This window comes from Anticarsia gemmatalis, chromosome 18 (assembly GCF_050436995.1).
Source record: "Anticarsia gemmatalis isolate Benzon Research Colony breed Stoneville strain chromosome 18, ilAntGemm2 primary, whole genome shotgun sequence".
Classification (NCBI taxonomy): domain Eukaryota; kingdom Metazoa; phylum Arthropoda; class Insecta; order Lepidoptera; family Erebidae; genus Anticarsia; species Anticarsia gemmatalis.
In genome coordinates, this window is record NC_134762.1 from 8,510,752 (window position 1) to 8,531,825 (window position 21,074).

The 21,074-nt window shown below is 33.6% G+C and overlaps 2 protein-coding genes across 6 annotated transcripts in view; both read right to left on the bottom strand.

Annotated features, from left to right (window-relative positions):
- The window catches only part of LOC142980625 (uncharacterized), a 224,501-nt gene extending 216,661 nt beyond the window's left edge, over nucleotides 1–7,840 (bottom strand). For both annotated transcript variants that reach the window (XM_076126115.1, XM_076126114.1), the window contains exon 1: nucleotides 7,417–7,840. In XM_076126115.1, the coding sequence (XP_075982230.1) occupies nucleotides 7,417–7,427 (11 nt within the window). In that variant the 5' untranslated portion in view covers nucleotides 7,428–7,840. The remainder of the gene's footprint in view (nucleotides 1–7,416) is intronic.
- Nucleotides 7,841–9,556: 1,716 nt separating this feature from the next.
- LOC142980439 (uncharacterized) overlaps nucleotides 9,557–21,074 on the bottom strand; it is a 44,555-nt gene continuing 33,037 nt past the window's right edge. The window contains exons 5-15 of one of the 4 annotated variants that reach the window (XM_076125819.1): nucleotides 19,879–20,048; nucleotides 18,570–19,591; nucleotides 18,127–18,244; nucleotides 17,414–17,740; nucleotides 16,799–16,906; nucleotides 16,086–16,309; nucleotides 15,563–15,682; nucleotides 14,228–14,278; nucleotides 12,758–12,851; nucleotides 12,142–12,241; nucleotides 9,557–11,085 (exon numbers count right to left, since the gene is read on the bottom strand). In XM_076125819.1, coding sequence (XP_075981934.1) covers nucleotides 11,034–11,085; nucleotides 12,142–12,241; nucleotides 12,758–12,851; nucleotides 14,228–14,278; nucleotides 15,563–15,682; nucleotides 16,086–16,309; nucleotides 16,799–16,906; nucleotides 17,414–17,740; nucleotides 18,127–18,244; nucleotides 18,570–19,591; nucleotides 19,879–20,048 — 2,386 coding nt within the window. In that variant the 3' untranslated portion in view covers nucleotides 9,557–11,033. Of the gene's footprint in view, nucleotides 11,086–12,141; nucleotides 12,242–12,757; nucleotides 12,867–14,227; nucleotides 14,279–15,562; nucleotides 15,683–16,085; nucleotides 16,310–16,798; nucleotides 16,907–17,413; nucleotides 17,741–18,126; nucleotides 18,245–18,569; nucleotides 19,592–19,878; nucleotides 20,049–21,074 lie in introns of all 4 variants that reach the window. The other 3 variants (XM_076125818.1, XM_076125821.1, XM_076125820.1) reach the window with 3 other exon arrangements.

A 21,074-nucleotide genomic window follows, 5' to 3' on the forward strand; every position in this document is an offset into this window, starting at 1 on the left:
CTTTTTACTTTTACTAAGAGCGAACTTCGTGACGGTTGACATTAAGTGGATAAAAATTACCAGCAAAAAAAGTTCAACGTCCCTAAGGACACTAAAAAGGTCGACTAAAAAGTATTTCAACACAAGTGGATAGTTTTAAAGTGTCGGTATCAACGGCTAGCGTAAGTTGGCCCGTGGCGCGTGATCGATGCTCCCCGCGCCGCTCGGAGTAGGGAAGGGCTAGGGAGGGTGTGGCAGATCTTTTAATCCGGCTAGTTAGACGGCACAAAAACAAACAAAGCCGGGTGGTCCGATGTCCGCTACCGGTTAGTTATGGACTTACGTAAAAGTAGATTTCCCTCATTGTCTTTTCAACTTTACGGATAACTAGTAAAAATGTCTGTGATGTCCTATTATCTTATCTATTATCTTTCTTTGATAAAAATGTGTAAGTACAAGATGACTGTGACGAATTATTTTAACAAAAGTTTTTGATAATACAACATTTAAACATTAAGCATACTTATTTACATACAATAATGCAGTGGAGAGACATTCATTTAGGTAGGTATATTGCACAATCAACCTTCTGTGTCGACCTATTGATACTTCGAAATATTATCTGAAGCCGTAAACTTGCATTTACTCGACTATGTATATTGTTTTTAGGAGAAGGAATTAAGAGTCGACCAATCGTAAAAGTCCGATAACGAGCTTGTTACAAGATCGGCGCGTGCGCAACTACGATTAATTTAATTGCCCGCCATTATTGGGTATCGACGGCAAAACGTTAGTTTATACTTACTTTGCTACGATTTAAACACATGTTCCACGGTAGAAACTGTATCTTCGTGATTTATGAACTGAATGATAGGATATTAGGAACTTTGTTAATTTTGTACCTACCTGATTTCACGATGAAAATTAGAAAGCAGTTTTGATAGCTTTTCAAATATTTTTTAAATCTTTACCCTTTGAAAAGTACAATGAAAATACTAATATAATAATACCTAAGTGATTAATAGTAATAAGTCGTATCAGAGTATTCATAAATTATAAATAAAAATCGTTTAGGTAGTATAAGCTAATCATAAATTGATAAACCTTGTTCTTATCAATTATGGAATACCTACGCATTTTAAATAAATAGATGTCATTATCATTCTTCTTAATTATTCTTAGTAATCGCCTTTTCTAAAATGGCATTTATAAATGTACAGTATCAACTTAAATGTTACTCTATTGAAATATATCCTGTTAAGATTGAAATATTACCTTGATAAATATTATAAATTTAATTTAATTTAAAACTACTCTCTAAGCAGTCCCATGCGAAAAATAGAACTTAATTTCTTGGTTATGAAGTACTTATTTTAAAAGATCTTGTCACAAGAGTTTCTCAGACTCAAAACAAATTATTTGTGGTCCACACAAACTTGTTCCACATTCAAAAGGGACAAACAACACCCTGTGCAATAATAGCAACATAGCGACCACGACACGCGCCAAAAATCTGCCATACAATCTTCATCTACCCACATTGAACAAACTACCATGGACACTGAACAATTCAGAACAGGTGAATAAGCACAAAAACATTAAGTAACATTTCTATAGACCTTAAAAGGTCTTATTTACTTACTTAATAATTTAAAAAAACCTATGTCACAACACGATCTTTGCCAAAATTGGTCATTGATACCTTGATTATCATTTAAAGAAAGCATTTAGTCACAATAGTGCTTCAGAAAAAGAAAACAAAATATCTGTGGTCCACACAAACTTGTTCCTCATTCAAAATGGACAAACAACACTCTATAACAATAATAGCAATATGGCGACCAATACACGCGCCAAAAACCAGCCATACAATATTCATCTACCCACATCAACAAAACAGCCTGAAGTATTCACTATAAACTTTGAAACAGGTGAATAAGCACAATAAACATTTAAAAGAAAATATTTCTATAGACCTTCTTCAAAGGCCCCTCACTGGTTGATATACAAGACAAGTAAATCAAGTCCTTTAAAGGAAAGCCCTTGACACAGTGGCTCTTGGTAGGGTCAAGGTGAACTGGTACATACTGATGCATAAAGCTATGGCATTTTGGCAGTAAGGAAACTGTACAAGGTAGTGTTATTGATGATTGAATTATTGTAAACAGGTTTTGGGATCAATAGAAAAACATTTTAAACAAATATTTTGGCAGATCTATTATTTATTTGATGGGCGAATTGGCTCTAGATGCTTGTACTTGGATAGTTTATAAATCCATCAAAAATGTTTGATTGTCAAAACTACCTATAAACTTTTAGTCTTCAGCAAGAACATTTTGTACTTGGATTATAAGTACAAAATCTTCTTGCTGAATAGGGAAGTATATCATTGCAGTGCAGTTGAAAAAGCTGATATATTGTTCTACACTATGTTTGTAAATATGACGTGTTCATCATTTTTTAGAACACAATCTCTCTATAATATTTTAGATTTCTACTTTGTTACCTTCCTATCTAAAATGGTTTAGCAGTTTAGCCATGGGTGTGTGAGACAACAGTCACTTTGGTATAAATTATTATATTTATTGGGATGTTTTGATAATAATGTTTGTATTGTAGAGTAATAAACAGTAATAACAATACCATGGTTATTATTTCTGTCTTGAGAATAAGGAAAATGTTTGAATTGAATACTAAATCATAATAAGTATTGTAGCAAGGTTGCATTGTAGAATTATGACAGTAATTTTATAGAGAAATATAAGATTATAATATTGCTAATTAGAATAAGAAAACTTTAGTTTTATATTGTTGATTGTATGCAAATTTAAGCTGCATGATTTACAATCATTTGAGACACTATAACTTGTCAAAAATCTCTTATGTGTATATATACAATTAGTGTTACCTAAAATTAACTCTGTTGGCAACACTAATTATGCTTGATAAATGAAATTAGTACTTTATTCTAGAATGGTCTTATTTATGATTTAATTACAAAGAATATAAACTTTTTTTTTTAAATAAAGTTAAACCCATGAGACAAATTGTGATTCACTTATGATTATTACAATCAATGTTTTTCATTCTCTAGTGTCATGAACTCAATTACTTAAATAAGTAAATAGTAGCAAACATTACTTAAGTAAGTATTAAATATTAATATATTTTGTATGGTTTACACAATTTAATGGTAAAAAAAGAAGTAACAAGTGTGATGAGTTATACTATAGTGTAAGTGTGTCTTAATACCTACTTATTTACATTTAGCTCCAATATGATTAATCCCTGTGCCATTTGTTCAGCAATTAATATTTGATTAATCCTTGATTATTAAATTGCATACCTACCAACATATTTTTTTTATTTATCTTTGATAAGTCCTTCAAACAAAAATATTATTTCTTAACATAAATATGATATGATACGTAAAAAGACAAAAACTACTTTCAAAATATACACACAAGGAAGTACCTAGTACTTGTTCACAACAAGTTCATTGAACTATAGTAAGTAACCAGAGCTTATAATTTATAAGCACAAACCATTTGGTGAATCTAGAGACCACTTTATAATAATTTGTATAGTAATCTGACAATATCTCAGAGATAGTAAAGACCAATATTATCTGTATGTAATAGTAAAGATTTCATATCAAGAAGATAATATATTTGTTTTGAAGATTATGTAAGGAACTCGACAGTATTACCTATATTTTCAGCACTAAGTAATAGTGTATACAGTATAGCTGTTATTATTGTTGTATCTAACTATGCCAATTTTAGTGTCAATTTTATTGCTGCTGCAGAATATATTAATAGGTAAATGTATGTAATTTATGAATATGTAATTAGCTGATTAATAACTCAGTTGATGTCAAATTTTAAAACATAACACAGTATTTACAACATGTGTTATACCAATAATTTTCTACAAAGGGAATTAAAATAAACTGTATAACTTCACCTTAGGAACCACAATCTACCGGGCCAACTAAAGATCTTTACAACTAATTGATTGGAACCAGTAGGCCAAAGTTCAAGTTGACACATACTTGCTAGTAATTTCACATTATAACATATGCTCTATCTATACATATTTTGCATAAAAATGCTGCACAAGGAAATAATAACAGACACATATATTAATGGGAAACGGAGAAAAGTAATTTACTTAATATTTCTGCATATAATGCAAGTGGATAAAGTATGTTTAGTATACAACCATGCATGCAGCAAGTTTATGCTGACTGTACCTGTTCTCAAGGTGTTTTAATGTCGTGTTACAACATGGTAATTAATTAACACCATAAATTATTCCATTAGATACTAAGTTATTATTGACAGGTGATTTAATGTTTATTTTATATCATAATAATGATGTAGGTTTTGCATTTGCATGCATGAGGTTATCAAATTCAAGATCATTTGTTTCAAGGTTATAAATATTGCTCTTAATTTAATTCTTCCTTAAAGGTAAGTATCCAGCATATTAGTTTGTAAGTGAGTAGACTTAGAGGTAGAGTCAGAATTATTTGAGCAACCAAATTTTCTATAACTTACTTGTAAAAGTAAACTTTTAATTATTTTAAACTGAACTCATATGTTTCATCTGCTATGTAGAATATTACACAGTATGATGGTATATTAAAACATCAGAAATGAGTACTTAAGATAACTGTAAATCAATTTTGCACAGGAACTTATAATGTTTTCCTCTTTCCAGGTTTATAATAATTATATGTTCTTTGATTAAATAAATATGTAGTATAATATAATATAATTATGTTTATCAGTTGTCTGATTTACCATAGTACAAGTTTTGCTTAGTTTGGAATCACATGAGTATGAGCTGCCAGAAATATTTAATAAATTAGGTAAATACAATTCCTTAGATTTGCCTAGATATATTATATCTTTTTCACATTTTTAGGCAAACTAATTGTTATGTGTTACATAATCGATATAAAATACTATTTATGGCTATGCTTGTGATATTCTTATCATTACTGTGGTGTTAGTGGTAAAATAGACCTAGTTAACTATTTATATTCTCGTTATCAATGTGCCACATAGCAAAAGTAAGTGCTAGTAATTTTTTCATGTTATTTTTATGATAGTAGAGTTTCTGTTTAAGGTTTTAATATGTACTAGGCATTGACATATACATGTTACTAGGTATATAAAATCATTTCACCCAGTTGTGTAGTTTCAGATTTTAGTTCTTAGTTTAAAGAGCTCTTTGGAATAGCAATTATTTTATGATATTAGTTTTTCTAATGTGTATTTTAACATCAACCAGGTTAAGACACACACATATTTTATATGTAAGTAAGTATATCAAGTTATTTTCCATATTTGCATGTCAGTTTTAGATAATATTTTATATAGGAATCTCTATAGAAGAGAAACTTATTTAAATAATTATGTTGTAGTTTCTATTAAATATGTATCTATTGATTTATATAAGACATAATTTAACAAGGTACTGAGTTACGATTTCAATTAATTATTCTGTCTGAGTTTATCAAAACACGAGGATACTGTTTGTTATTATTATTAGGTAGATATTATTACTCTGTTTTGTAATGGTTCAAAAGTACCTATCAAAATAATGATGATTAGGATACTATTTCTGGTATTTGGTAAGAGGAACTTATGGTAAGTGAATATTGAATTGATGTTAACTCATAGGAATCTAGGTAGTTAATGATGTTTAGGCCTAGGTAGGTATAACTTTTAATAAAAATATTTTTAAAAGTTTACAAAGTAAAACTTTTGCAGTTAGGTAGGCAGTCTAAAGTGTGCCACTACAAAACATTTATCTATCATGAATATAGATACCCAGATGGAATTGCAGAGAATTACTTAGGTATATATATTTAATTTTATTATTTCTTTCATAAGAAACTGTGGAGATTTAAGTGGACTAACATCCTTTAGCACTCATTATCTGCTACCTTCATAAAAACTAGATCTGATATTACCTATGTATAATATGGTCACAGTAATTTAATATTTTCTAAAATGAAACTCAACAAGTTTAGTATGCAAATTACATGTAAATGTTTAATTCAAAGAAGTTATTTAATATGCTGGTTAATTATAATATACCTATCCAAATAAGTGCATGCATTTATTATATTATTATGTGTGTATGAATATATAATAATCGCTTGGTAGTTCTAGATATCACAAATATTGCTATGGCTGTAGAGATTCTTTATTTACTTTTTATGTTTGTTATTATGTTAAGTATGTACCTCGATTTTTCAGGTTTCTAAGCATGTGTATAATACATATATATACTACGTAACAATTTAGTTTTGACTACTGAAAAGTCATACTTTTCAACAGTAGTAAGTAGGTGAGCGCTTAAAGTTTAAAAATTTTTTAAACAATAGTTTTTTTCCGGTTGTAATTGAAGTAATAATCTGAAAATATCATATAATTTAACTTAGTAGTAGAGGAGTAGGTGTGAGTTATTACCTAGTAAATATACCTACATTAGCAATTCATATTTCATTTTCCTTTATAGGTATGTTTGATATTTTAATTAATATTATAAAGCACCTAGGTACTTTTTACCATATAGTCAATATTAATGTATAAGTATTAAATTAAACAATATTTAAAAGTGTTACTGTTGATTCAGTATCATCAATAAACATTTAAATTCTTGTAAAATTAAAATCAGCTGTTTAAAACAGTAGGTAATTAGTGGCTGTTTACCAAACTACCCTTATTATGCATTTATTTATACCAACATAGCATTTATTAATTGTGCTGATATGTGATATAACATACAATATTGTACAGACAGCAATATAATAACAATGTTATGACAAATTGTCATTAACAACCAAACTAACTGTACTTTTATTACTTGCAGTCTATTAGCAATTTAAATATTATATTGCTGTTATGCTCAAACATAAATACAAATTAATTCAACAACTACATACAGCCTATAGTTACTTCTACACTTCAATGATTTTCCCACAAAAAAGTATAACAGCAAAAGTAAAGTTTTCATGTATTGGATATCTAAACATGGCCATACAACTTGCCCTGTAGAGCACCATCTCTCTCACTCATACACAAACAGTCATATAGCCGTCCCACTCACTCCCTTCACTCCATGGATAAGAGAAAGTAACAAAAGAAAAATAACACATCCCAGCCTCAATACATAGTAGTAACTGCATCCGCATTTATGGTAAGTACTGATACACTAAAAATTATACCCAAAATTAATTATATAATAATTAAGCCACTGTGAGTCAACAAACAACTATTGTACCTTATAACCTATAACTCTTAATTAAGGATACATCCAACTTTCGCAACGATGCCGTAATTTGGATATAAATAGACGTTACATGTATAATCACAGATGTGTACGACATATAAAGTAAACATAAACAGGTAAACTAACCCTTTCTTCATGAGCCACCTCTGTTGGCCCCAGTTGATAAAAGAACGTTCCAGTGGAGAAGACACTCATCCATTTTACGATCACTTATCTATTGACACGATTTGTATTATTTATGTTTGCACTACTTGTCACAATCAAACTAAAATTCCACTTTTTGCTGCGCTAAACGCAGACGTCATTGACAAACAACCGAAGTGACGAGTTATTGCACGGGATCACATAGTAGATGAAAACACTGCGTATATTAAGAGCCATTTCATCGATATATCACAATTCTTATCACTTGAGGTTATTACATTACTAATCACTTCGTCTACATCGGTTATTTATAAAAATAAAAAGGTAAAAAGCAAAAATTACTCGTAGACAGCACTCACGACGTCGCACACTCACATAACGTAACGTGCGATATCGTTCACACACACACACAACTAAAGTCAAGGTGACAGTTGGGCGCTAGCGTCGTAAAAGTCGGTCCGATTCAGAGTCACGTCTATTTTGCTATTGCAACACTGAGAGCATTTTCCGTATCGAAGATATTATTTGTAAGTTTCTAATGTGAATTGGAGTGATTTGAATAACCTACGAATATAATAGGAACAAGCGAAAAATCAGGCCCCATTTAGTGTTAAATTTGACCCGTTGTATACTTATCGAGTATCTGTTCATTTAAGTTTTTATATCTTGTTGTCTCTTGACTAATATGATGCTTAATGTGTTGTCTTCTCTAATATGTACCTACCTAACAAAATAATGTATTTTTACTTACAACTAAACTTGTAAATTGTAATAAATTAACTTTTCTAAACACTAAACTAAACACTGAACACAAAACCTTTTAACGCCTGATTTTCTTTGTTTTGTACGATAGTTAATTTATTTAGTTTGTCGAAATATTTTGCCTGTTCAGCTAGGGGGGCCATTTTTTTTATGAAAACTTTTTGTCTTTCAGAAAGCCACTTTTTTCAATTCTGTGTACCCTACCCTCAGAAAATCACGCCCGCCTTACCTTTTACTTTCTTGTCTTGGCAAAATTTGGCGGGTGTACATTTCAGTTACAAATGGGATAGTACTAAAGTTGTTATTGAACATCATGTTTACGCACATACTACGTATATTTGATATATGAAGTTGTTAACGTAGTTATACTTGCATTTTTTACTCGAGTGCCGTATTTTTTTGGTAGCCTTTTGTAGTGACCCGTTAATCTCCAATGTTCAAATAACTACCTCGTAGGTTATGGCCTAGCCGCTTACCGACTGCTGAACTGTGTCAGCAATCTGAAGATCTTTTTTTATATTTATTAGAACGTGTGTAATTTTGTAATAGTTCTTGAGGTATTTTTCTAAATTCCTTTTGTTTTGATAACTTTTCATAAGCGACTAGCGACATCACAAATTTTCTCAATATGTAGGTACTGTCTATGTATACGAGGAAAAGAGGTAGGTACTTAGGTATATTAAATAATAGGTAAATGGGAATGAAGGTAAATAAAGTGCGAAATTAATAAACGACATTTTGAGCACCTGCAGTGATTCCTAGTCATTTTTATGGCTGCGGGCGTTTTCGGACCTTGTCCAAGAGGCGAATTCGCCGCGATTCTTTCGCGCGAACGTTCCGTCCACATGCGAGCCGTCGTGAGCTTCGCGCGAAGCTTGACGTCGCGATTTGTGGGCGGCAAAGATCTTGGTAGGTAACACGCGAAAGAATAGACGTGATTCGCCGCGTATTCGCCCCTTCTAGGCATGGTCAGAAGTACTCTGTGTAGTTTTCCATTTCGATGGCTGTCCAAAATAAACAGACTTGAAAACGGTTTACTCAGCTTATATAGATTTCTTAACTTAAGCCCAAGGTGTAATTATAAAAGCGTCACTAAAAATAAACACTTACATGGGAGACGCTCATCTCAATGGTCAATGAAATGTTTTTAATCTTGCACTCTATTTATAGGAAGTGTATTATCAGGGTACCTAGTACTCATGCCTGAAATTAGCATCTGCTTGATTCTATAAATTAATGGCTTTTAACTACCAATACTTACTAATCGTACGTTTTGTTAATCTAATCAGCAGTAAAGATCCAGATATATACCTCCTTAACATTTTTTTTCCTACATGGTAAGGTCGAATAAAACAAAGCATTAAATACATAGTTTTTTTTATTAGAAAATGAAAACAAAATCCCTTAGACTACCTAAATAAGGCACGACGTGTTAAACAAAGAGTGCGGTGACGTCACGTATGTATACGTACACGTCACACGCACACAATGAGAGCGGGATACAGGAGCACACATATGCACGTAGACTTTAAAATCAAACAACCCTGTACATATATAATGCTGTTTACAAAATATACAATTATAATGTCACGGCGCAACCATTTATTGCTGATTGTAACTTTGCTCACAATACTGTAATTTGGCCGGAAAACATCGATGTACAAACATTAACATTTATAACAAAAATACATATAAAGCATTTAAACAAAGTTAATATATACGTCGGTTACAAGTCTCTTAAATTCCGATATGTTATATTTTATTTATTATTGATATACAAGTTACAGGAAGCAGAGGATTGGATACTTAAGCTTTTAAAAGTACAGCGATACGGAAAATTTACAGAATATACAACAGAATGTATTTATAAATATACATTACATAAATTTTGTGCGTTTTAATGTGATTGTGAGATACAAATTGGCGTAAAATTTTGATTATATTTTTGTGTTTATCGTTTTATTACAAATGGTGTCAAATGTGCCGTGAAGACCACTTTCTATATTACATGGTAGTATACAGGGAACGTTAATAATAATAGTAAGTATACAATTTTATATCTAAAGCGTGAAGAATTAAATTACATGTCCCTAAACGATTACAATCTCTAATATGAAACGAAATGCAAAAATCTTACTATGAAATAAATTACTAAACCAACATTTGATACACTACTCACTAAATTTGTAAATAATATAGGAATAATATCTTAATTTGTATGTCTTTGTACCAAATCATGATTTAGATAGAAATGTTACAATTTTGAGCTTCATTCATCAAATGAGAAAGGTGCGAGAGAGCATTGATCGATGACAATTTATATAAAATACATAGTACAAAAGTAAGAGGTCGAAATTAAGCAGCTTTTCACTATCTGAAAAGGTAATTTCCCGCCTCTATTGAAAGACATTAGCAAAATTTTCTCGGGAAAAATTTTGTATGCCGAAAATAAAATTACATTGTGTTTGATGTTTATAAATTAAAACGTAAGACATAGCAAATAAAGACAGCGACACATTCAGAAATGGAAACGATCATGACGACATGTACAATAAATTACAGAATCTCAAAATATCGTCCACATAAATGTTCACAAATTATTGTCTCCGCATTCTCAACACGCGTTTGGTCAAATACTAGTAATAAGAATACTTACTGGGTAAAACATTACCAATAAAATTTGTTATTAAAAATTTAGTAAAAGCCAATTTGTTCTATCTTTTTTTTTTCTATGTATTAAGGTGTTTTAGTCACCGTTGTTCAGTCACATTAGTTTTTTGTATTTAGTTGTGTGCGCTGGGGCCCCGCCCCAGTATGTTGGCACAGCACGCTAGATGTCAGTAGTGGTCGTAGTCAGCTGTTGGTGCAACTGAGTACACTGATGGCGGCCTGTGGAATAATGATTAGTTAGTACCGTGATGTTAATATTAATTAGTTTTACTCGCCTTCGAGAAGATTTTTCCATCGTCCAATAACTTGAATGGGGGAATAATTTTGACGATTATACAGATGCGGTAAAAAAACGGTTGAATTAAACACCTCTTTTAAAATCAGTTCAAGAACTGATATTATTTCTAAAAATTACGTAGCGATGGAAAAATATAGCCTGAAGTTACTATTTCGCAATTCCAATACGCATGTTAATATAACTATGTCTTTAATTAGTTGCTTTCCATAAAATATGACGTCACATTGATCGATATCTTTTTATGATAATAGTATAATTGACATAGTAAAAAATAAGTAAGATCATTCCACGTGGGAGCTATCTACGTAATAATCCTCGTGGCTTACTAATTATAAGTTTGACGTATGCATTATTTCTAAATATAATAACACATGAGTTGTATTGCATAATTTAAACATCATTTCTAATAATGTACTGACGAAATGTTCGTCATAGACATGTTTTAGGTCTTGGCGATAAATCATTGATGTAATTGGTATAGTGGACTTTGTGAGATTAGTACAAATTTTAAAGACTGACTCATTTATTTTGGACGATGGCCATAATTAAGAACAATCATCTTTACGTTTTAGATTGTTTATTAATGCCAATAATGATGATTTATAGACGCAGAAAGCGAATTATAAATGACAGACAAAAAGTGTGTTTCTCCTTATATTAGTTTAAAATGAGTACGTAGTTTAGCGGTGCACGTGTACGCAACAGACAGATAATGAAACTTTTTAGAACATAGACAATATTATATCTCGATTGCATTAGTATCATTATGATTCGCGGAACCACACGTGCCTTATGCCATGTTTCTGAGTACATTTAGCGGTATTTAATACCGTTTTCTTTTGTATGAGTTTAAACGCTACTGAATAGATAAACTACCGTTAAATGGACCTCAGAAACCGGGTTAAACTTACAATCATTGTGTAAATCTATACCTAAAATGTAGTAATTATAATTATAGTTTAGAGTTTGTAGTTTACCGTAGCGCGCGTCGTGGTGCGGGCAGGCGGGAGGGTCGCGGTAACGCCGATACTCGCGCCTCGCCTGATGCCGGTCGTGGCTGGTCCACTACTGCCACCTCTGTAACAAACATTATATAGAAAATATTTAATTTAATTCGGAAAATTGTAGCAATCAACAATATTGTTAGTCTTATTTGCAGTGTTCAAGACGTTTTAAAAGAAGAGCCTTCACGAATGACACAGGGATGTGACTAGACGCTTATGCTCTGCAATGCAAAGTGCGAAATAAGCTGCAAATGATGATGATGATTTAGGATTCTTTTGAATTCGATAAATTCTGACCGATGTTATAATCACAAGATACATTTTCATAAACATAAACAATGTAACATAATTTAATATTAATAAAATAGAAGAATATTCAAATATTCAAATGACGGCCTCTTAACCAGTATTAAACTACGGCGGCAAGTTCCATTCTTAACAGGCAATGATTCAGGACATTGTTTAGAGTATCCAAGTGTGTGCACAATACACAGGTATACCCTCTAATCCGTCACTCTCATAGCCCAGTGGGACGAATAACCGACACGACCAGTGAGAAGTCAGTAAAATATAATTTATTTGTACGTACGTGGTGCAGGCCTGTGCGCAGGTCCGGAGGTGGGTCGTCCGTTCCCTCTCAACTGCGACGCGCCCGCTATGGAGTAGGGACGACTCGTCGGCGGCTGAAATACGTCACACTAACATATACACACAGCATGTTAATATTTTTATGTTATAGATAAAGTACGTGAGATAAATAGGTCTCTAAGGTTCTACAAGTGATATTATTTAAATATTTTTTTTACTTCTGTAGATGAAAGAAAGCTAATTCGTCGTTGCGACTTTAAGACCTGTGTCATTTTTGCCAAAAAAAACATTTTTGCGCCAGTCGACATTGTATGCTCCATCGAATGCAAAAACTCTCGTGTGTATACGACGCCTCTATCGTAGATTATAAAGTAAATTCAATATCTCTAATGTTCTTGCAATAATTCTTGTAGCCGATACTCATATTTTTTGTTTCGTTTCATTTCATTATATTTTTTTCAGTAGGCGGTTTTTATCAATTTTCTTCTAAAATTGGTTTTTACACATAAGAGATCTTAAAGTCGCAACGACGCTATGTACTACAATAACTAGTGTAATGTGAAAATATATTAAAAAACATGTTTTGTTTACTAATTAGTACAAGAGTTATTACTTAATGATAATGTTAAAACATGTAACGAGGAATACCTTTCCACCACAGTTATGAGTATAACATAAATATTAAAAAAAAAAACCAGCAAATATAATATATTTTTGAAGTTACATCTGCAGTTAACGATACTCAACATGTAACAAATAAAAATAAGTGCGACATTTGTAAACTTATTCAACTTACCTGTTGTGTTAGGAGTAAAAAAAGAAATAACTAAGACGACAGAATATAAAACAGAAGTAGGTAACTAAATGAAAGATACTACGGAAATAAGTCAGGTAATAAGGTATGAAGGTTTACTAAGAAGAAGAGAGAAAGAAGGGGATGAAAGGGAAAAGCGACATCAATATTTTCGAAAGGACACACAAAAGAACTACTAGAGAAAATGCAAATCAAAATGTCTTCAATGTAGAGTTCAACTAAATTCAAGATACTACGGAAATAGGTCAAGTATGAAGGTTTACTAGGAAGAAGACAGAAAGAAAGGAAAAAAAATGGAAAAGCCACAATAAGATTTTCGAAAGGACCAACACAAGAAAATTATTACTACAAAAAATGCAAATAAAATTGTCTTCAATGTTGAGTATAAAGAAAGGTTTACGGAAAACGATCACCAAGATACAGTAAGTTGAAAGAAAAAGAATAGCACATTCTATTACAAGAAGACAAATAATACTAGTGAATGAATAGCAATCAATGTATACGAGAGACTTAGTAGTGTATGTATGTAGTACATTAAATTTTAATTTTAATGTACAATAAAGATAGAGAGATGTATGAGAGGATAGTACGAAAGGATACTTAGTAGACTATGTTCTACATTAAATGCTAATATAAATGATGTAGTGATAGACTCACAGGCATGTGCTGCGCGCGCATGGAGACGGGCACGCCGCAGGCGCCGCGCAGCTGCGTGCGGGAGCGTCACGGGTTAGTGACAACGATAGTGTTAACATGTTCAATGCGAATATACTAGGGTTATACGATAGACTGTAGTCGTTTTTGATTGGGAATTTGGGCTTTGATGATTTAGGTTTAAAGATTCTGATAAGTACAGAGATTGAATTCAGCAAGTAGTAAGTTTTTTGGAGAGTTTTTAAAGAGTAAATTACTCTCAACTATGAAAATAATTGATACTAATTTCTTTCTTATCAAGTGGAAAAGCTCGGGTCATCAATTTTGGAGAGTCTAGGCAATAATACATCATAATATGAGAAGTTAAATGGGACCTGAAATATATACAGATGTGGGGCAAATACAACTGTTTTCTGTGACTGATGTATTTTAATACACAACTAACAAAATATACCTTGGTAGCTACATCATTATCGCCCAATAAAAAAAGGACCTATAATTTTGGATCGCTATTATAGCCAATGATCTCTTGAAGCTTTATATTTTTTGGAGATTTTAAAGAGCATTGAATATGTTAACCATGAATATTAGTATGTCCACATTGACCATGTGACGGACACAAACAGACACATTTTAGACACAATTATAAAAAACATATAACATTAACACATTTGACTTATCCATCACCATCGATTAATTGGACAACATTTGACATTGTTAGAAGTATATTAATACGTGTGTTTGTTTGATATAAGTGAGCGTTCTAACTGTTTTATATGAAAGTTAAAAGTTTCAGTGGTGTGTGAAATTAAGATATTAGGATTTATTTAGAAGCATGATTTGATCGACGCGTTGCCCCATTATTTTGGCTGAATCTGCTCCAAAGAAAAGTTTTCTTAAATAACACTCTCTATAGCAATCTTTTCTACTAACATCAAAAATGGGCATTCCAAATATTGACTATATACTGCTTAGTTCCAAATATGCACTATATACTGGTAATCGAGCTGAGCGTCTCCGTGCTTTAAACAGCACCTTAAACGAAGATCTTCACTATAGTCCATGAAGATAAAAGTAATACCGCCTTGTTACTCTACACGAGGCCAAATAATTCAATAAGAAAGTAGGATAACAGCTAAATAAACAGAAAATAATAATTTATATAATTTTCTGAATTTACAACTAGGCTTGAGGTGTAAAACAGTTTTAAATAACGGTGTTAACATTTTAAATAATCCCTGAATTATTTCTTTTCAAGTAATCTAAACAACAATGTAAAGTGTACCAAGCATTGTAGCGTGTTTTTGTGTGTGTAAGCATGTGTTTATTGGTACTTACGTCTTTCGGTCCGATGAGTTGACTTTGCGGTCGTTCTCGTCGCAACGTCTCCGTGCCTTGTCGAACGAGCGCGGGCGTGGGAGGCACCTCGGTGGTCTTTGTGGTTTTGTTTTCACCTCTCTGTAATTATATAGGCAGATATTAAAATGTGATAGAAAGTATGTGTGACAGTTTTATGAAACAAAACGTAACTGACTTTTTTAACACGCTGGCAATTACTTCTTTTGTTGTTGACAAATCACAGGTGTAGGTATTTTCTTTCGTATGATCTTCAATAGTAGTTCTAAGATTACATAATGAATCTTACTAGTTATAGATGAAGGCATGAGAGGTTTAAGAAGACGTAAGGATAGGTCGAAGTGGAGGAAGAGTGTAAGGAAGGTTGACCCCGTCACCATATGGGACGAATAGTCAGGAAGAGAGAAAGTATGACCGCTCTCACAAAAAATAGTTTTAAATTGTAATTACTAAAGATGCCTGATTGCCTATCATAAATATTGTATATTAACAAATGTGTACTTACTTGGTGAGTAGCAATAGTATAAGAGTCCGTCCCCACTAACGTCGGCGCGGGGTGGTTGTGGTGCGCGGGGTGACTGGGGTGAGTGGGGTGCGCGGGCGGCGCGGGGTGAGTGGGGTGTGTGGGGGACAGCGCGGGGTTGGATGCGTACACGCCGCGCCGCAGCATGCCGCGACCGCCCAGCGCGAGCGCTCGTGGTACCGGCGCTGTGGTGATAGGGGCTTGCGCTGGAACATACACATGTCTATTAGAATAAAAATAACCAACTGAATGACTCCAAACCAGCGTGTGTATTATATATCTCAATTAACAGCTGTTTTACAGCCACTTTGCAGTACTCTGTTGTTTATACATGGTGGTAACCCAACTTGACGTACTCTTTGAAGCTGTTCAGATACAGAATACGCATGCTGGTGAAATGGAGTAACCTGTAACCCGGACTGTAAGTTTTGCCATAATTTTATTTCACTAGGTATTTCATTTTCGTTGTATTATGTCAAATGTCGTGATACACAAAAACGTTCTGATGATCAATTTATTAAATACAATAAAAGGTTAATCGCAAAGCATTTTATAGCATATTTTAGTAAACAAAGCTTGCAAAGTGCACGTCACACATTAAACCTGAAATACATTGAACTATTATTAAATCCATGAGTTTATGAAAAAACATGACTGAATTAACATAAAAATAAAGCATGATTTTCTGTACTTACCCGGTATCCTGCTTAGTTCCCTATGCGAGCTGTATTGTCTAAGTTTCGAAGTTGGCAAGCTTGTTTTCCTCGGTACAGCCATCGGCGGAACCATATTACCGTATGATGCTAAAATTATATAACAATGTATGGTAAAATAAAATAAAATATGACAAATCATATTTACATTATGAAGTAAATTAAGAAATTGAAATATGATTTACATGATTTGTGCTTTAAATTGTGCACGGAAATAAGTAAAAGTTAACCTTAAAAAAGATATTTACATTAACTATGCTATTTTATGTTCTATAGATAGGGGTATACGTTCGGAGACTTATACGTTCGTACTTTAGCATAATCTTTATTGTTACGTGCACGCATACGATATAAGCTCGTGTTTACGTATAACGTGTACATATATTATATGCGTGTAAATTATGCCATAGGCAGTTTAAATAATTAGATTTTTTATGTCCAATTCAAATAGCGCTTAACAGTTATTAGTCAAGCAACATTTTATCAGTCTATGACGTCACTGTCGTAACGCCAACAAGCAAGAAAATTGCCGTATTCGAACAATAATAGCCTGCGAAAAAAGCAACAACATAAAATTACTACAAACTAAAACATTACCTGCACTAGTCATTGGAGGTACTCTACTCTGCGGCGACTTGAGCACAGTACTAGGAGCAACCATTTTCTTTTCGGGACTGGTTTTGCCCGCCATAATATCCCTTTTCACCGAAGATTTCTTGACCAAAGTCGCGCTATTTATAATAGTTGTATTGTGCATATCGTAAGTGCGTTCCATCCCGGAGTTAGACGATGGCGCTTTGGTCAAAGTGTAGGATTTGTCTTCAACCATATCGTAGATAGGTGATATAGTGTTGTGTAAATCTAGCAGGTCGTTTTTCCCGCCCTTTCGTAGTGACATTAGCGGTGTTGAGGCGATTTGTGTGCCTGCAATTAATTGTGATGATGTAACCAGCGTATTTGTGATTTCATTTGCATGTTTTAAAGCGATATACAAGATTTTTTGACCGAAATATTTATTAGTTAGTAATTTGAACATCCCTATATTGTGATGGTCAAATTGTTACTTTCGGTGCCAACCATTTACTTATTGATTTTCACATATATTATCCAATACCCCTTGCCTTTTTAACAGGGAACCAGGTAACCAAAATTTGTGATAAATACCAATAATAACAACCATGGTCTACCATCATATTGCCCATTTTGCCAGTCAATTTGTGAACCCTCCATTTATAAAAGCGCCTTTGCGGCCCACCCGACCACAGTCGATATTGCCCGAAGTATCCCGAAGCAAATTAGCGTATACTCACGAGGGTCGTGCGTCGGTACCGTGTCTGGCACGCTGTCAGGTGGACTTGAGGAGCTGAACGTGCCCGTGTCTGTGCTCTCGCTCGACCCTACCATCGCTCGCTCTTGGGAACCCCACTCCTGAAAAAAAATTGTACAAAATTATAAAGTCTAGAAATGTAATTTTGGTTTTATTTTTAAAGGTAAACTGCAACTATTGGAAGATATATGCATGTTGGTTTTTGTTGGTGCCCGATCCAAAGGCATTTTTGTCTTAGAATATTGTCAAAGGAAAGTGGAGCTTATAGGATTCTTTTTGCCACACATTTCGTCTATTTGGAAAGAATCAAACAATTGGAACACTTTAAATATTTTTTACTAGAACAAGATCAAGTGGAGACTAATTTATGGAACCATTTTATGGCTTTGACTATATTTGTAAGCGAAAACCAAATGTAAAACTTACCCTCGCATCTTCTAACGTCCTCTCACTACCATCAATAAGATTAAGAGTAGCAGAATTTATATCTATAATATTATTATCATCCGTCTTCACGTATACAACCGTTGTGTCCATAGCGCTCGCTTTAGGCGATAGCTTCTTAAACGTAGCGTTCCTTTTAGGAGTATCCCTTGTCGGTTCTTCTTGTCTGTCAAAACCATTCGTGTTTAACGCTCTCCGCCTTGAGAGCAGCTCGGAAGCATTCTCCATACTCTGCCTAGGCACTGTTATAGTTTGATTCGGTAACTGTATAGTTTTAATAGGAGATGTATCTTGGCTTGGAGCGACTTTATCCGGCTCGCTCGGCAACCCTTTCCTTGCTAACGACAGCTTTTGCCTCGCTTGAATAATCTCATTCAATTCTTGCTTCCCCAAAGTTACGTTTAAACTATTCCGGCCTATATCCTCAGGTTTAGGCACCCCCATATCTTTGTAGAACGCGTCATCTCTTTCGAAATTCTCCTTCTCAGCATCCTTGTCTCTTCTAAATCTATTATTAGCATAATGTAAAGTTATAGTTTCTCCCATTTCTGAGTTGGGTTTCGGAGTGGCTTTCGGTGAGTCTTTCTTATCACTGTTTTCGTTTAAAACTTTCCCTGTGTCTATCTGGCAGGCTTCTTCACGGGATTTGGTGTAACTTTCTGAAGTTCTTATTGAAGGTGATTCTCTTTTTGTGAAGCTGTTGTATAGAGCGCATCTTGGTCTGGCCGAGAGGAGTTTTTGTGACTGTTCTAGATGAGTGAAAGTAGCTGAACTGAAGATATTGGAGTCTGTGCTTTCTTTAGGTTTGGAAGTGTTGTTAGATATGACATAGGAAGAATTGACTGAGCTGACTAAACTTGGTGGTAGGGAGTCTATGAGGCTGTCGTTGTCAGGGTATGTGGTTTGTGAGAGGAAACTCGTGCTCATGTCTTTTTCGTCTAAGATGCTTAGTGTCATGCTGGTCATCATTGGGTCTATGCTGTCCCGTCCTGCCATCGGTGGCCCTGGAAGATGAAAGACTTTATTTAGTTACTAGTCATTGCCCACGGATCATCTGGTTCAATAAATTTAGTGCTTTTTTTGGATAAGATCTACCACTAAATTCCAGCATTCCAAATTTCTTAATTCTCCCAGCGGATTTTATTTAATTTGTTCACACTTCTGCATTCCAATAAAAAAAAAGTTTACTTGTCTTATACATGTTTTACTATCTCACTATTTTCGATTCCATAATCTAGCAGCTCAATTAGAGTCTCCTAAGTAATAAAACGACTTGGCATTTTCAGCTTACCTGGTTCCTTATGTGACAAAGACTTGCGACTATCAATAGACTCCGCGTTGAAGGTGCCGGAGCTCTCCATGAGCAGTGACGACACGAGGCTGGGCGGCGACATGCGCATCAGTGACTCTCCGCTCTGATACATGTTCAGGCTGCCTCGCTCGTTCAAGATGTTGAGACCCCTGTGGGACGAAAATATGGTTAGTACTAGAAAGATTTATGTGATGGAATTGAAGACCCAAGTGGATAATGAGGTAGTAAGATTTTTTTGATACTGTCGTTGTGAAATGTTTTTATATTTTTTTACTAGCTGATGTGTTGATCTTATTGCCATAATAATACATATTGCATTGCAAAGGACTTCACAACCATAGGAATCACGGATACAGTGGCAACTAGCAGTATACTCCGAATACCAAAATAATGAGATGTCTAAAAACTTTTTTCCTCACAAGATATTAATTTTCGACATATAACTTAACCGATTCGTTGCGACTTGCGTTTTCGTAAACTTCTAGCTGTGGCGGCAAACAATGTATTCAAAACAAATAAATCTTTAGTTTGAAAGCACCTCATGAAATCTCAATTTGAGCGAGTTATATGATATTTAAAAAAGACACGGCTCTCGTGTCATACGCCATATATAAAAGAATTGAATGGCACGCCTGTCGTGCCATCCGCAACGAATCGGTTAAATACACTCTGCGTACCCACGTATACGTGCGTGTACGCTACACTGTATTAAGAGAACATATATAACAAAAACGTGCCAAAAACAATGACAATGTGTAAACGTTTCTGTTGTATTATTCGTTAAATGTACATATTAACGTAAAAGCTCCATATTTAGATATATTTTTACAAAAACAAGCAACGACACATAGCCTAAAACCCTTAACCCTCAAGCACAAGCAGATAGCATTATTTCGCTATAATTATTATTAAGCATGTTAACCTAAAGCAATGCAGCGCCATGTTCTGTGGTGACGCTACACTGTGCCAACGCCTTTGCGCATGCGCCAAATTGAGCCATACACTCGTTATCCACCTGGGTAAACATGCAATTGGGTAAAAAAGTGTTTTTAACAAGATTTTAGGTTAGTAAGTACTGGTAGACTTTTCTGTATGAGCAGCACTTTGAGTTTATAGGCCACGTATTCATAAAGTATCTTTGTATATCAGTCAAAAAATGTAAACAAGTTTGTTAT